The sequence below is a fragment of the Rhinopithecus roxellana genome, chromosome 1, assembly GCF_007565055.1.
Source record: "Rhinopithecus roxellana isolate Shanxi Qingling chromosome 1, ASM756505v1, whole genome shotgun sequence".
NCBI lineage: Eukaryota > Metazoa > Chordata > Mammalia > Primates > Cercopithecidae > Rhinopithecus > Rhinopithecus roxellana.
This window is the reverse complement of record NC_044549.1, coordinates 151,763,023-151,779,031: the sequence shown is the minus strand read 5'-3', so window position 1 is coordinate 151,779,031 and position 16,009 is coordinate 151,763,023. Positions and strand designations below refer to the sequence as shown.

Here is a 16,009-nt window from a genome sequence, read left to right as displayed (position 1 = left end):
TCTCCTCTTGCCTCTTTTAGTCTGTCTTTATACCTGTTCAAATCTCACCTCCAGGCATGGTCTGATTGCCACAAAACTGAGTTCAAGCTATTGCTTCCTAAATTTGAACACCGTTCATGCAGTCACAGCTCACATTGATCTTTTATTAAGCTTTCAGTCTGTTTTCTCATACACCATTTTTATGAACATCACTAGAAGTACAGGTGAGTTTTGCAATAAGGGGCAGAGCTTGCTGTTTTTCCAGCGTTCATTTTGTTAGATTTTCTTGTTGTCTGTGTTTGATGATTTTTTTTTTTTTTGGATACTGACTTTGGCAAATAGAATTTATGTGCAGATTTGATGAACACTGGATAAGTCTTTGGTGACTGACAGCTGCTTCATTTAGAGTCCTAGAAAAATGTCGTCTCAGTCAAAGCCCCTGAGCTTTGCCTCTTCCTGGCACATATGGGAAGGTGGGAAGAAGGAGGGCTGCACGCAGTCTCTGGCAATATGCCTCTTTCTTATTATAGATGAGATAAAAACAAGGGCTTTCAAACTCTAGTGCTTGTTACACTGGTCCATGACAGCATTTTCTCATCAGAATCAAAAGTATTATTTGTTTTGGGGAAGGATTATTTTTGGTTTTCAAATTATGCCCTTTATTCTACTTAGAATTTAAGTTTTTGTTTTTTTTTTTTTAGTTTATAAAACAAAAGTGGCAGTAAGTGAGAATTTTAGAAACTTGTTTACTTGGGACAATAACATTTTTCAGTCTGTTGATCCACCAAAAAAAAACAAAAAATCACGAAAACCTCAATTTCGGGAGATCGTTGGTCTCTAACTTATTGAGATGCATTAAATAAGTTGAGTAAACTATAAATGTTTTACTTCTTCTGAATACTAATTTCTACTTAAGAAATAGTTGATACAAAAACAAACAATGGGGAAAGGATTCTGTATTCAATAAATGGTGCTGTGATAACTGACTAGCCATATGCAGAAGATTGAAACTGGATCTCTTCTTTATGCCACATATAAAAATTAACTCAAGATGTATTAAAGACTTAAATATGAAACAGCAAACTATAAAAACCATGAAAGATAGCCTAGGTAATACCATTCAGGGCATAGGAACAGGCAAAGATTTCATGACAAAGATGCCAAAAGCAATTGAAACAAAAGCAAAAATTGACAAATAGAATTAAAGCACTTCTGCACAGCTAAGGAAACTATAGACAGAGTGAGCAGACATCCTACAGAATGGGAGAAAATGTTTGCAAAATATGCATCCAATAAAGGTCTAATATCCAGCATCTATAAGGAACTGACATTTACAAGGAAGAAATAACTACTGCATTAAAAAGTGGGCAAAGGACATGAACAGACACTTTTCACAAGAAGACATACATACAGCTAACAATCATATGAAAAAAACTCAAAATCACTGAACATTAGAGAAATGCAAATCAAAACCATGATGAGATGCCATCTCATACTAGCCAGAATGATGACTATGAAAAAGTCAAAAAGTAACAGATGCTGGTGAGGTTGTGGAGAGAAAGGAATGCTTATACACTACTGGTGGGAGTGTAAATTAGTTGAACCATTGTGGAAGACAGTGTGGCAATTCCTAAAAGACCTAAAAACAGAAGTGCCATTTGACCCAAGAATCCCATAACTGGGTATATACTCAAAGGACTATACAATTTGTTCTAAAGACACATGCACACATATGTTCATTGCAGTACTATTTACAATAGCAAAGAAATGGAATCAGCTTAAATGCCCATCAGTGATAGACTGGATAAAGAAAATGTGGTACATACACACCATGGAATACTATGCAGTCATAAAAGAGAATGAGATCATATCATTTACAGGAATATGGATGGAACTGGAGGCCATTATCCTTAGAAAACTAACGCAGGAACAGAAAACCAGATATTGCATGTGTCAGCTAAATGATGAGAACACATGGGCACATAGAGGGGAAAAACATACACTGAGCCTTTCAGAGGCTAGAGGGTGGGAGGAGGGACTGGATCAGGACAGATAACTAATGGATACTAGACTTAATACCTAAGTAATGAAATAATCTATTCAACAAACCCCCATGACACGAATTTGTCTATATAACAAACCTGTGCATGTTCCCCTGAACTTAACATGAAAGTTTAAAAAAAAAAAAAAAAAAGAAAGAAAAGAAATAGTCGATAAATTAGAACTCACTGTGTGTTTGGACTGAATAGCATTACCAAGACAGTAGTTGCAATGCTCACAACTCTTCTGCGAGGTAGGGAAGGCTGCACGTTCTCACTGTACAGAGAAGGAAGCTATTGAGTGGCAGGGCCAATGTGGCACAGTGGGCTTGGTTTTGCACCAGCACTGTGATTGCCTCTGGAGCGTTTAGATCAGGCTATTGAAATATAGCTAGCATAGTCATGAAATAGAAGCGTACATTAAATAGAAAGTGAGGTAGTAGGTAAAGCTTCTGTTTAGCCTTGCATAAGTCAGATTAATTCTCTTGGCCTTAGTTTACTCAACTGTTAGACTCTGTTTAGTGAAGCCCACTTCCAGCTGTGAAAATCACGTTTTTTGCCACATCGATGGAATGCAATAGGAAGGAACAAAGGAATAACAAGTATGTAAAATTAAAAAAAGAAATGTGGTTAAGGGCTCTCTCTCTTTCTCTCTTGTAGGTATGGGTGTGTATTGACGGGTGTCTCCTAATGGAAATACGAGGTAGCTGTAGGGACAAATTATAGGAAAGAGAAAATACGTGAGAGTAAGGGTCAATATACGGACATTGAAATTGGTTGCTTTTTGTTTATGGTATTGGTGGGAGAATGAACAGCCCATTAATCAGGTAGGATCAGGTGGCATAAAGAAAGCCTGGGTTACCTTGGTAAATGCCCAGTCTTTCCTCTCTTCCTCTATCCTGTTCTATCTATTTTGATTGACATGTTCAGCACTTTTTGATCTATAGCAATTAAAAGGGAGCTTCTGCTGATGGAAGCTTGTCAGGGCTTTGAATCTGACACCAGGACCAGAGGGAGAGCTGCATCTGCCGTGGGAGTCTGGGCTGTCAGGAGATGACAGGGGCTTGCCCTTCCAAAGGGAGATCACCTTTGGCAGGAGTAAGTGCTTTCACCCAGAGGCAGCCCTGCTAGTGAGATGAGAGCAGTGTGTACTGAGTTAGCAGACTCAAAGGAGCGAGCTGGCAAATAGAATCACGTCACATCTGCCAGAGAAAGTGATCAAAAGCAGCAGGACCCAGGCAGCTGGCAAAAAGGTGACCCCTGGATACTGGGCTGCTTCAAAAACACAGCTGATCCCAAAGATTGTGAGAAAGCGAATGAATGTGCTCACTGTAAATCTCTGCCAAGTTAAATAATACATCTCGCTCCTTCCTTCCCTCTATTTTTCTCTTTCTTTACTTTTTAAAAATCCGTTCTATCTAGTTTACTACTGATACGGTTTGGCTGTGTCCCCACCCAAATCGCATTTTGAATTGTAACTCCCACAATTCCCACATGTTGCAGGAGGAACCTGATGGGAGGTGATTGAATCGGGTGGGTCTGGTGCTGTTCTCGTGATAGTGAGTAAGTCTCACGAGATCTGACGGTTTTAAAAATGGGAGCTTCCGGGCTGGGCGCGGTGGCTCAGGCCTGTAATCCCAGCACTTTGGGAGGCCGAGGCGGGCGAATCACGAGGTCAGGAGATCGAGACCATTCTGGCTAACATGGTGAAACCCCGTCTCTACTAAAAATACAAAAAACTAGCCGGGCGAGGTGGCGGCGCCTATAGTTCCAGCTACTCCGGAGACTGAGGCAGGAGAATGGCGGGAACCTGGAAGGCGGAGCTTGCAGTGAGCTAAGATCGCACCACTGCACTCCAGCCTGGGCGACAGAGCGAGACTCCGTCTCAAAAAATAAAAATAAAAAAAAAAAAAAAAAAATGGGAGCTTCCCTGCAGAAGCTTTCTTCTCTTGTCTGTTGCCATGTGAGACGTACTTTTCACTTTCTGCCATGATTGTGAGGCCTCCTTAGCCACGTGGAACTGTAAGTTCAATAGACCTGTTTCTTTTGTAAACTGCCCAGTCTTGGGTAGGTCTTTATCAGCAGTGTGAAAACAGACTAATACGACTACTTACAAATTATGAGGAAATAATGTTTTGTACAAGGTATATACTTTAAAAAATTTTTTTTAATTTTTTAATTTTTATTTTTTAATTATACTTTAAGTTCTAGGGTACATGTGCACAACGTGCAAGTTTGTTACATATGTATACATATGCCATGTTGGTGTGCTGCACCCATTAACTCGTCATTTACATTAGTTATATCTCCTAATGCTATCCCTCCCCACTCTTCCCACACCAGGACAGGCCCTGGTGTGTGATGTTCCCCTTCCTGTGTCCAAGTGTTCTCATTGTTCAATTCCCACCTATGAGTGAGAACATGTGGTGTTTGCTTTTTTTTTTTTTTGTCCTGGTGATAGTTTGCTGAGGATAATGGTTTCCAGCTTCCAAAGGACATGAACTCATCCTTTTTTATGGCTGCATAGTATTGCATGGTGTATATGTGCCACATTTTCTTAATCCAGTCTATCATTGATGGAATCTGGGTTGGTTCCAAGTCTTTGCTATTGTGAATAGTGCCACAGTAAATATACATGTGCATGTGTCTTTATAGCAGCATGGTTTATAATACTTTGGGTATATACCCAGTAATGGGATGGCTGGGTCAAATGGTATTTCTAGTTCTAGATTCTTGAGGAATCGCCACACTGTTTTCTGTAATGTGAACTAGTTTACAGTCCCACCAACAGTGTAAAAGTGTTCCTATTTCTCCACATCCTCTCCAGCACCTGTTGTTTCCTGACTTTTTAATGACCGCCATTCTAACTGGTGTGAGACGGTATCTCATTGTGGTTTTGATTTGCATTTCTCTGATGGCCAGTGATGATGAGCATTTTTCATGTGTCTGTTGGCTGCATAAATGTCTTCTTGTGAGAAGTGTCTGTTCATATCCTTTGCCTACTTTTTGATGGGGTTGTTTGTTTGTTTCTTGTAAATTTGTTGGAGTTCTTTGTAGTTTCTGGATATTAGCCCTTTGTCAGATGAGTAGATTGCAGAAATTTTCTCCCATTCTGTAGGTTGCCTGTTCACTCTGATGGTAGTTTCTTTTGCTGTGCAGAAGCGCTTTAGTTTAATTAGATTCCATTTGTCAATTTTGGCTTTTGTTGCTATTGCTTTTGGTGTTTTAGACATGAAGTCCTTGCCCATGCCTAGGTCCTGAATGGTGTTACCTAGGTTTTCTTCTAGGGTTTTTAGGGTTTTAGGTCTAACATTTAAGTCTTTAATCCATCTTGAATTAATTTTTGTATAAGGTGTAAGGAAGGGATCCAGTTTCAGCTTTCTAAATATGGCTAGCCAGTTTTCCCAGCATCATTTATTAAATAGGGAATCCTTTCCTCATTTCTTGTTTTTGTCAGGTTTGTCAAAGATCAATGGTTGTAGATGTGTAGTATTATTTCTGAGGGCTCTGTTCTGTTCTATTGCTCTATATCTCTGTTTTGGTACCAGTACCCTGCTGTTTTGATTACTGTAGCCTTGTAGTATAGTTTGAAGTCAGGTAGTGTGATGCCTCCAGCTTTGTTCTTTTGGCTTAGGATTGTCTTGGCAATGTGGGCTCTTTTTTGGTTCCATATGAACTTTAAAGTAGTTTTTTCCAAATCTGTGAAGAAAGTCATTGGTAGCTTAATGGGGATGGCATTGAATCTATAAATTACCTTGGGCAGTATGGCCATTTTCACGATATTGATTCTTCCTATCCATGAGCATAGAATGTTCTTCCATTTGTTTGTGTCCTCTTTTATTTCACTGAGCAGTGGTTTGTAGTTCTCCTTGAAGAGGTCCTTTACATCCCTTGTAAGTTGGATTCCTAGGTATTTTATTCTCTTTGAAGCAATTGTGAAAGGGAGTTCACTCATGATTTGGGTCTCTATTTGTCTGTTATTGGTGTATAAGAATGCTTGTGATTTTTGCACATTGATTTTGTATTCTGAGACTTTGCTGAAGTTTCTTATCAGCTTAAGGAGCTTTTGGGCTGAGACGATGGGGTTTTCTAAATATACAATCATGTCATCTGCAAACATGGACAATTTGACTTCTTCTTTTCCTAATTGAATACCTTTATTTCTTTCTCCTGCCTGATTGCCCTGGCCAGGACTTCCAACTGGTACCATTCCTTCTGAAACTATTTCAATCAATAGAAAAAGAGGGAATCCTCCCTACCTCATTTTATGAGGCCAGCATCATTCTGATACCAAAGCCTGGCAGAGACACAACAAAAAAAGAGAATTTTAGATCCATATCCCTGATGAACATCGATGTACAAGGTATATACTTTTGGATTTGGGTGTCTTCTGATTAGACCCCATTGATTTCTTGAGAACACTCTGCCCCTACTAATCTGAATGCTTCTGCAATAGACTACACTTAATTATCTTTTGCCTCCCATCAGTTCAGAGCCACATGTTTAAATGAAATGAAAAACTGCCTCATTTCAAATTCGAAAACAGTGTATTTAGCTAAAAGCCGTGCCTAAGGAAGAAAAGTAGGGTATATATTTCTGGGTATGAGAAGGAATATTTTAATCACCTGATTTATGGTTCTTTGGCTACAATCTTTGTTCTTTCATTTAGCCTTCAACTTTATGAATAGAAGAGGTCATTTTCTCTTGAAGGTAATTTAGTTTTCCATTTTCTTTATAATCAGATGGTAACTATTTCAGATGCACTCTCAGCAGGAAAACATTGAATATTTTTAAATAAATGCACTTACTGCAATTAAACCAGCCATAGCATGTCTGCTCATTAAGGTTTGAATTTTGTTAAATGTTTGCTGAAAACATATCCTTATGTCTTAGAAAACCAATTCACTCTTCCATTAGAGATATACACATTGAGGAAACTGAGGCCCCAAATGATCATAGGATCTGCCTCATGTCACGTAGTTTATTCATGGCAGAGATAGTTCTTGAATTACTTATCCTTGACTCCCACCCTTGTACTCTTTCCAGCCTGCTGTGCCACCTCCCTCTCCAAGTAAAAATGTGTTATCCAGTGAGACTCAATCAATGATTACTACATTCTTGTTATTCAGAGTGTGGTCTGGGAACTAGCATCATGGACAATCCCTGGCAGGATGTTAAAATGACAAATCTTAGACCCCCACCCCAGACCCATGGAATCAAAATCTGCATTTTTTTTTTTTTTTTTTTTGAGACGGAGTCTTGCTCTGTCACCCAGGCTGGAGTGCAGTGGCTGGATCTCCGCTCACTGCAAGCTCCGCCTCCCGGGTTTACGCCATTCTCCTGCCTCAGCCTCCCAAGTAGCTGGGACTATAGGCGCCCACCACCTCGCCCGGCTAGTTTTTTGTATTTTTTAGTAGAGACGGGGTTTCACCATGTTAGCCAGGATGGTCTCGATCTCCTGACCTTGTGATCCGCCCGTCTCGGCCTCCCAAAGTGCTGGGATTACAGGCTTGAGCCACCGCGCCCGGCCAAAATCTGCATTTTTAACTCAATTCCCAGAAGATGTACAGATTGAATTGTATGATGAACCTAAGAACCTAAGTTCTCACATGAAACTTTTTAATTGCATGTATTTCATTAGGTTTTATAGGATTGTAAAACATACTGTGCAGTTTTCATTTTAACTCATAAGGCTGTTAATTATTCTTTAATTTAGCTTGTTAAGTGACAGAAGTTTAGCACTATCCATTTATTTAAGTGCAAAACTAAGAATGATCTCTAACATTAGGCTGGCTGTTGGATAAAGTAATACCTTTTGGGACTGATACTCAAGACCTTTCATAATTTGACGTACAATAGGGGGCTGTGATGGTATAAACAGATTTTTAGATGTGAAATGGACAGTTGTTAAACTGGACTATCCTTTTTCACTGAGAAATACACAATGTGTTACAAACTCAATCTTAAAACACTCTTTGCAAACATAAGTTGAAGGCAGGAAATTTTTTTGTCCTCTTCCTTATAAGTGAATACCAGTGGTAGGAAAAGGTCTGCCATCACAAACTTAAACTATTTAATTCCTACTTTGGAATGGAGGAGCAGAAGCTGCCTTTGCACACGTCATTTTGATTCATCTCTTATTTTCCCCTCCTCTCCGTCTGTATAGTCGGTGCCTTGTCCTCTTGTGTCGTACTGCTCCAGAAATGTATTAAACAGTCTTGTTCTTCCAAATCGTTTTCTGTAATGCCAACAGAAATGCCTTTTAAAAAAAACAAAACAAAATTTGATAATCTGAGCTTAAAACTTCCAATGTCTTCTATTCTTATAAGATGAAGTAGAAACTTCTTAATAGACCTACATCTTAATGTCCACCATGATTTGGCTCTGACCCAATTAACTAATGCAATGTGTTATCCTTGCTTGTGCTCTGGATAAGAAAAAGAACATTCCTGCTCTATAAAAGGCATTATGGAAAAAATGGGAGTAATTTGAATTTATTCTGTAACTTTGATCTGTGTATCACAAGAAGTATTGCATCAATGTTAAGTAATTTTACTAATTTTATTAATTGTAATGTTTATGTAAAAGAACATCCTTCATTTTAGAAAATTACACTCAGGTGTTTAGAGTGTAATTCTGTTTGCAGCTTTCTCTTTAGAAAGTATTATACACACACACACACATATATATACATACACATGTATGCGTACGTCTGTGGAGAGAAGGAGTCATATGAGAGGGAAAGAGAGAAAGTATGTATGGGAATGCTGAACACATGCAGTAAAATGTTAACATTCAGGAATTTAAGACTTTTAGGATTTCTTTGTGCTATTATCGCAACTATTCTGAGTCTAAAATTTCAAAATAAAAAGTGGAAAAGAAAATAAATTTTTATCAGCTTGTCATGTGGATCATCCTGCTGCCATTACATTTCTGTTATAAGATAGTAATCCACAAAATAGCTTCATGACTTATTTTTTAATGGAATGAATCTTATGAAGCAACAGGCTTACTATGATTCAAGTTATATATGTTATATACACCTATCTATTTTAGTATAGAAAATAGACTACAACAGTAAATATACAAATGTTAAGGATAGTGTCCTATGGCAGTGGGATGATGGATGATTTTAACTTATATTTTCTTTTGCTTATCTGTTTTTCATAATTTATTCAAATGACTTTTTAAAAATTAGAAAATATTCATGCAAATTATTTGTTAAACTTTATTTCATTTTGTTTTGAAATTAAGATTACAAGTAATGTATTTGCATCTTACTTTGCGAAGTATTAGTGTCTATTTTAACATTGCTTAATCAGCAATTCAATAATTTCCCTAGTATTTTGTTTTTCTTAGTTGTTGACAGAGAAAAACAATTGAAAAAAATATTGCTTTTTCCTCAACCATTAATGAATAGTTGTCATCTACTTTAACACTGGTATTTTTACTGTAGCTGCTAGAAATGGAGAGACTGAGTGGTTTGGATAAATATATATACCTTTGTCATGAACCCACTGGAAAAAGTATTATGAAGTGCGAAAGAGAACAAAAGTCAGGTACAGAGAAAACCTGAAGAGACAAACACCCTATATGTCCTTTCTATTTAAGGGACAAAAGTAGTTATACGTTTGTTCAATGACTAATTAATTGCTTCAATAATTGCATTTTGGCCACACCAGGACACTCATTGCTTATCAAAAGGTGATTTGCTAATTAGGAGTTTTCATCTAAAAACAGTGAAGAACCGAAAATAGAAAAAGGAAAGCTGAACTCTTTCTTAGGGTTTTACTTTTTCCTCTTCTGTCATCAGTCTTGGGAGAAAGACTCTGTACTTTTGAAATTTAACAATACTTTTTTTTCTTATTTTTTTCCCTACTTAAAAAAACCACAAATACTGAATCTAAATTAGAAACTTTGTAATTCCAATGCAAAAAATAACTCATTTATGTTTTTCTCAAGCAACACACACACACACACACAGGCAGACGTACATGGACACTCACATATACATATTTATTTTACTAAAATAGGATTCATATTATTTTGAAACACATCTTTTAAAATTGATATATTGTAAATACCATTCCCTCTAAGCATTGTTCCACTACAATTTTACCATAAACAGCTGAAGTTAATTTACATTTATTTGATACTTATGGCATTTCAAATTTTTTTTACTCCCCTAATAAAGACAGCACTTTGATAACTATCCCTCCAGCTAAATATTTGTTTACATTCTTAAATGTTTTCTTATGATAAACTCCTAGAAATATGATGAAAAGATTAAAGACTGTATTTAAAAATAATTGTGAAATGTATTTCTTTTTTCAGAGTGTGAATAATGTTGTCTACTCAAACTCCGAGAAACACAGGTATGCTGCATAATCCATGTCAACTTGATAGCTTAAAAATCCTATCTTGTTTTAAGACACATTTTCTTGATTACTAGAAAGATTAATCTATTAAATATACTTGTCAGCTATTTATATTTTTTCTTTTGTAATTTATCTTTTATTTTATAACTAATACTAAAATATGAAAATGTTAGAGGTGAAAAATTTCTTGTTTTATTTTTTTAAAGCCAGAGAACTTATTTTCAGATAAAGTCTTAGAAGAAAACCTTATATGGAATAGCTAACGTGTACCTGAACAGGTTGAAGTGGGAAAGCAAAACTTAGATAAGATGTTTGAGCAGGGTAGTAGACGTTTTCAGAATTAATGGAATAGAGAAAAAATGAGTGAAAAAAGAAAAAAAAGAAAAACAACAAAAAAGAAACAAGCCCCAAACAGGTAGAAAACAAATATAATCACGTGTTAAAGAAAAAATTATTCTAATGCTTATTAAAGACAGTAAGAAAGACTTTGTTAAACCCTGGTGGCGGGGGGTGGGGGGTGACTATCAAGATAAGCGTAAAGACCACTGAGATTGGGTCTTGCATTGGGAAGAGAGATGGAGCTTGGCCCCGAATGTAAAAAGGAAATGTGGGAATCCATAGCCAAGGAGCACGGTGAGGGTCGCTCGGTGAAAAACTGCTAAGAGGAAACATCAAGGATCCAGGTGGTATTCCGGCTAAGTCTACTTAGTAGGATCCTTGCTGAAGGCAAGCCAGTGTGGTAAGACATCCAGGAAGGGAAATGAGGGATCTGATTAGATATCGAGGGTGGAGGACTTTCACTAAACTGACTTAGCCGGATTTGTGCTAAAACTGGACCATGCAGAGATGAACTCAGAAGTCCAAAAGTCAGGCCTTGTTGGAAAATTGCTCATAGGAACCCAAGTAGAGTTTGGCCAAGGAAAGAATCGTCGTCACATACAAGTGAAGCGAGAAAAAGACCTCCGTATTTATCACAGGCCAGGACAATTGCAAGAATACCTTGTTACTGCTTTTTTCCTCACCCTCTTTCAAATTCTTTAGGGAATTCTTAAAGCTTGGAGAATGTTTCCAATTTAGTTCAGTCTGATACTTAGAAAAAAAAATTAGGAAAACCAGAATTATGATAACTTAATCATTGGTTTCTCCTATAATGCCAAAGCTGCAGGAGTATAAGGGAACACTGCCTACTTCAGTGTTGAATGGACACGTAAATCACCTGTAGGTCCAGGAGGAGGGCCTGGGTTCTGCATTTCTATTAATCTCCCAAGTGATACCCTTGTCACTCCTCTAGCAAAGACAATAAGGGGCAAAAAATAAGCTGAACCCTCTTATTTTAGACACAAATTACTTCAGACGTGTGGGGACATCTACATCTACCTGTATGGCAAAGTACATGACCATAAACCTTTACACACACACACACACCCCTACCTACCCGGGAATCTGGATGAAATGCAATAGAGCTGGAATTAAAGTAAGAGGAATCTCCAGAACACCGAGGAAAGTGAAAACTAGAGTCTACCTAGCTGAACTGCCGTGAGACAACTGAAAACTATTGACCTGATTTTCCAAATGAGTCCTAGAGAGGGGAAGGTGACTTGCTCAAAATTATATCTTTGTAAGCCCAGTGTAAGCACTTGTACAATTATTCAATAGAACCTGAAGAAAATATTGACAAAAAACAATGGGAGAATTCCTGCATTACCATATAGTAAAACGTACTGTAATGCTACTATGTTGAAAACAACAGTAACAACTGGAGAGAGGGGACAGTGGAGATCAGACATGGTAAGTTTGAGAGACCTGTTAGACTTCCAAGTGGAGATTTGATGTGGGCAAATAGACACATTTCTCGGAAGTTTAGGAAAGTGGTTCCATATGGAGACTTGGAAGCATCCGTGTAGATATGGCATTGAAACCCACAGAACTGGATCAGATCACTAGAGACTGACTGTCTCTTGAGAAAATAAGAGGTCTAAAGATGAATCCTGGGGAACTCTACAGTTCAGAGCTTGGGAATATGAGGCGGAACCAGAGTCAAGACTGAGAATGAGCGACCACTGTAAAGGAGGAAAACCAGGAGAAGGCAGTGTCCTGGCAGCCATAGGAACAGGAGAGAAGGCAGAGAATCTGAACATAGTTGTTGGTAGGAGGGTTGTTGTGAAAGTTCCCTCATGATTACCTAACTTTTGGATGAAAGGAAAGTTATTAACTAAGAGTGATGGTGGAGAAAGGATAAGGTGGAAAATGGCTACTGACGCATTGATTTAAAAAGACAAAGTAAAACAAATGAACCTGGAAAAACTTCAATATGTGTGTGTGTTTATGACATAATTTATGTTAAAAACATAATATCCTATATATATAGATACATATTGTATCTATCTATATATATATTAGATATAATATATATATCATAGAAGAGAGTATAAAAAATACATATAAGATTTCCCCAGAGAAAGTGGAGAAGGGAGAAACCTAGTTTTACTTTATAAACAACTATATTTCCTTTTGAATTGTTATAGCAAACATATTTTGCTTTTGAGTAAAGGTAAGAAAAAATAGTTGGTCTTGCGGACCTTTGTTAAGGAAGTAACAAATCTGATACAAAGGTAACAGTAACCTTTGTGAGACTGACTGCAGGATGGCTCCGCAGGTTCCCAGGTCCTTGGAAGACATTTGGGTCTTAGCGAAGGCCCTTTGTCCCATGAGGGATGGTCTGTGTTATCTTAGTTAGCTCGTGCTGCTATAACCATGGACTGGGTAGCTTATAACAACAGAAATTGATTTCACACAGTTCCGGAGGCTGGAAGGCCAAAATCAAGGTGCCAGCATTGTTGAGTTCTGGTGAGGACCCTCCTCCCGTTTGTAGACTGTTGACTTCTCATTGTAGCCTCCCATGGCAGAAAGAAGGTGAGAGGGTCCCTTTTGTAAGGGCACTAATCCTACTTAAGAGGGCTCCACCCTCATGACCTGATTATTCTTAAAGGCCCCACCTATAAATATATCACGTTGGAACTAGGATTTTAACATATGAATTTTGAGGGACACAAACATTCAGCCCTCTGTGTACACCTTGCAGAGCCATTTCTTCTTTGGATGTCTCACTGTGGGGATAATAGGGTTTTGGGGTAACTGTATGACTTTGTTGTCCTTGTTTGATTTTGTAGTAAAAAACCTCTGACATCAGGTACCTGATACTGAGATAGATATTCAGACATATGGTGTTTTTTCACATTAAGTCAACATTTCCCAAGAAGCTGGCCAAGTTCACCTAGAAGCCTTCTGTTTCACTATTATTAATTTCTCAGGCCTAAGAGTTGATATATATAGGGCTTTTTTCCCTATCCTAGAGAAGTACTAGGACAAGTTTCTAGAGATCTCAGAATTGAGGGTCTCTGAATGTGGCCAGATTGCAATCTATAATTGCAGGTTTGGAGCTAATTCTTGATAGCATTAACCTCATCCAGAGTTGATCTGTGAATCCTTGTGCCAACCTTGAGATCTTCACAGTCATCTATAAACTCCATGGGAATACTGGCTAATGACTGCTGGCTTTTGTTCTAAGCTGAGGCCATGTGACAGCCCCTACTTACTCCAGAAAAGCTAAAGAAATCTTTGGGATCTCTATCTTGGATTCCAATGCTTCCAGTGGCAGTTAGGACTATGGTCTTCCTGGGATTTTTTCCCAGGAGAAGGTAAGGTAAAAGATTTCTGGGGGCGATCAGGGCACAACCAATCAGTTCCACGGGGCAGCCTGGACACCATCACTGACCTGGAAGTAGCTCAGGTGCTGATTCTGCCTCCAGGGTGCACACACCCTTATATGATGAAGGAAGAAACTCATGGGGTTTCTGGACAACTTGGCCTTCAGAGAAGGACCTAGGGTTAAACACTGGGTGTTCCTACACCTACTATGAGCTACAGAAACAATTCTGGGCTCCATCAGAATTCACAAATGATGGGGAATTTCTTAACTTTGGAGCTTTTCAGAGATAGCCTGATGTACTGCAAAATAGCTGAACAGATTCTGGGGACATTGGGGTTACCATAGCTAATTCCATAGCCCTAAGTCTTTTCATTTTTTTAGACAGAGTCTGGCTCTCTTACACTGGCTGGAGTGTAGTGGCGTGATCTCAGCTCACTGCAACCTCCCCCCTGCCCCCGGTTCCCAGTACAAGTGATTCTCCTGCCTCAGCCTCCCGAGTAGCTGGGATTACAGACACCCACCACCAGACTGGCTTTTTTTTTTTTTTTGTATTTGTAGTAGGGTTGGGGTTTCACCATGCTGGTCAAGCTGGTCTCGAACTCCTAGCCTCAGGTAATCTGCCGGCCTTGGCCTCCCAAAATGCTGGGATTACAGGTGTGAACTACTACTGCACCTGGCCTGGCCCCTAAATCCTCTTAATGCCAGGAATCACCTTAGGGTTTGGGGGCTTCAAGTCAAGGGAAAAAGCAAAGGGAAGTGCTCACAATTAAAAACACTGGAGTTTTCTTAAAGAAAAGGAGGCTCCTTCTGACAGCCACTGGACATTTTGGGGGAACCATCAATTCTGGAGATGCTGTCTCCGAGAAGAGTGTCTATGTACCTTCCTTCCACTGTGGTAGGAAGAAAGCGTTAAATCAAACCCTCTGCGGTCAGAAAAAACCGTTGGAATTGTGTGAATGAGGTTCTGGAAAACTAGATTTCTGAAGCTAGACACTAGTGAGATTAGATCTGTTCTAGAAGCCATTAGGAAGACCCAAGGTGAGGTTCTGAGGCCCTCCAGACTCTATGGGAAGAGCATGAGAAAATTCCGTTTCCAGGAATGAGATTAAGCCTGGAATGCTGTTGCAATTCCATTGCTGGCTGACTTTTGCTACTGGGCATGGCTGACTGTCTCTGGCAAATTTTCACAGGTTTTGGCCTATTTAAAAGAACAGCTCTACTACTTAGAAGATCCGTGGGTGTTTAGGTAAATTATTTATGGCCTGAAATCTTGTACATTCACTCTCCAAAGGAGTAATGCAAAATGGATGAGGCCTGAATTCTACCTCAATGCATAAACCATGCTCAGTCTTCTTACAGAATGGTCCTCTCTGTGTGGAGTCTTTTGGCAGCCTCTGTGGTTTTTAAACTTTTATGGCCCAGACTTTGCTCAAGGTGAAGCAGGTGTCCATGTAGTTTTATTTTAGCAGTAACATTCTTGTGTAATGGTTGTTTGATTCTCTTCTCTCATTGGGGTACTTCTGGGCTGAGCTTCTAGCAGGAGAACACTGGCTGTTATGAGTATTTAAAATTTTAAAATAATACGGAGAGGAAATATTATTTTCATTTTGCTGAAGAAGAAATTCACAGTATGATAAAATACTTTACCCAATATTACACAGCAGATAGTTGAGTCTCTTTACTAATGCAAATTTGACTTTGAGATATTTTTTCCATTAGCCCAGAGGTTCTGAATCTTTAGCATTCATCACAATTACCTAGAGGCATTTGTAAAATACCAATTTCTGGGTTCCTCCTCAAAATTAATGACTCAGTAGGTCTCTGAACTTTGCTTTACTAACAAGTTTCCAATTGATGCTGAACATTATAGATGAAATATTTGTGTTTTTCCAAAATCCGTTTAA

The 16,009-nt window shown here is 38.5% G+C and overlaps 1 protein-coding gene across 1 annotated transcript in view; it reads left to right on the top strand.

Moving 5' to 3' along the window:
• The window catches only part of CCDC50 (coiled-coil domain containing 50), a 111,201-nt gene that overhangs the window by 93,407 nt on the left and 1,785 nt on the right, over window positions 1-16,009 (top strand). Inside the window, exon 12 of the mRNA XM_030932229.1 lies at window positions 10,353-10,393. Coding sequence (XP_030788089.1) covers window positions 10,353-10,363 — 11 coding nt within the window. The 3' untranslated portion in view covers window positions 10,364-10,393. The remainder of the gene's footprint in view (window positions 1-10,352; window positions 10,394-16,009) is intronic.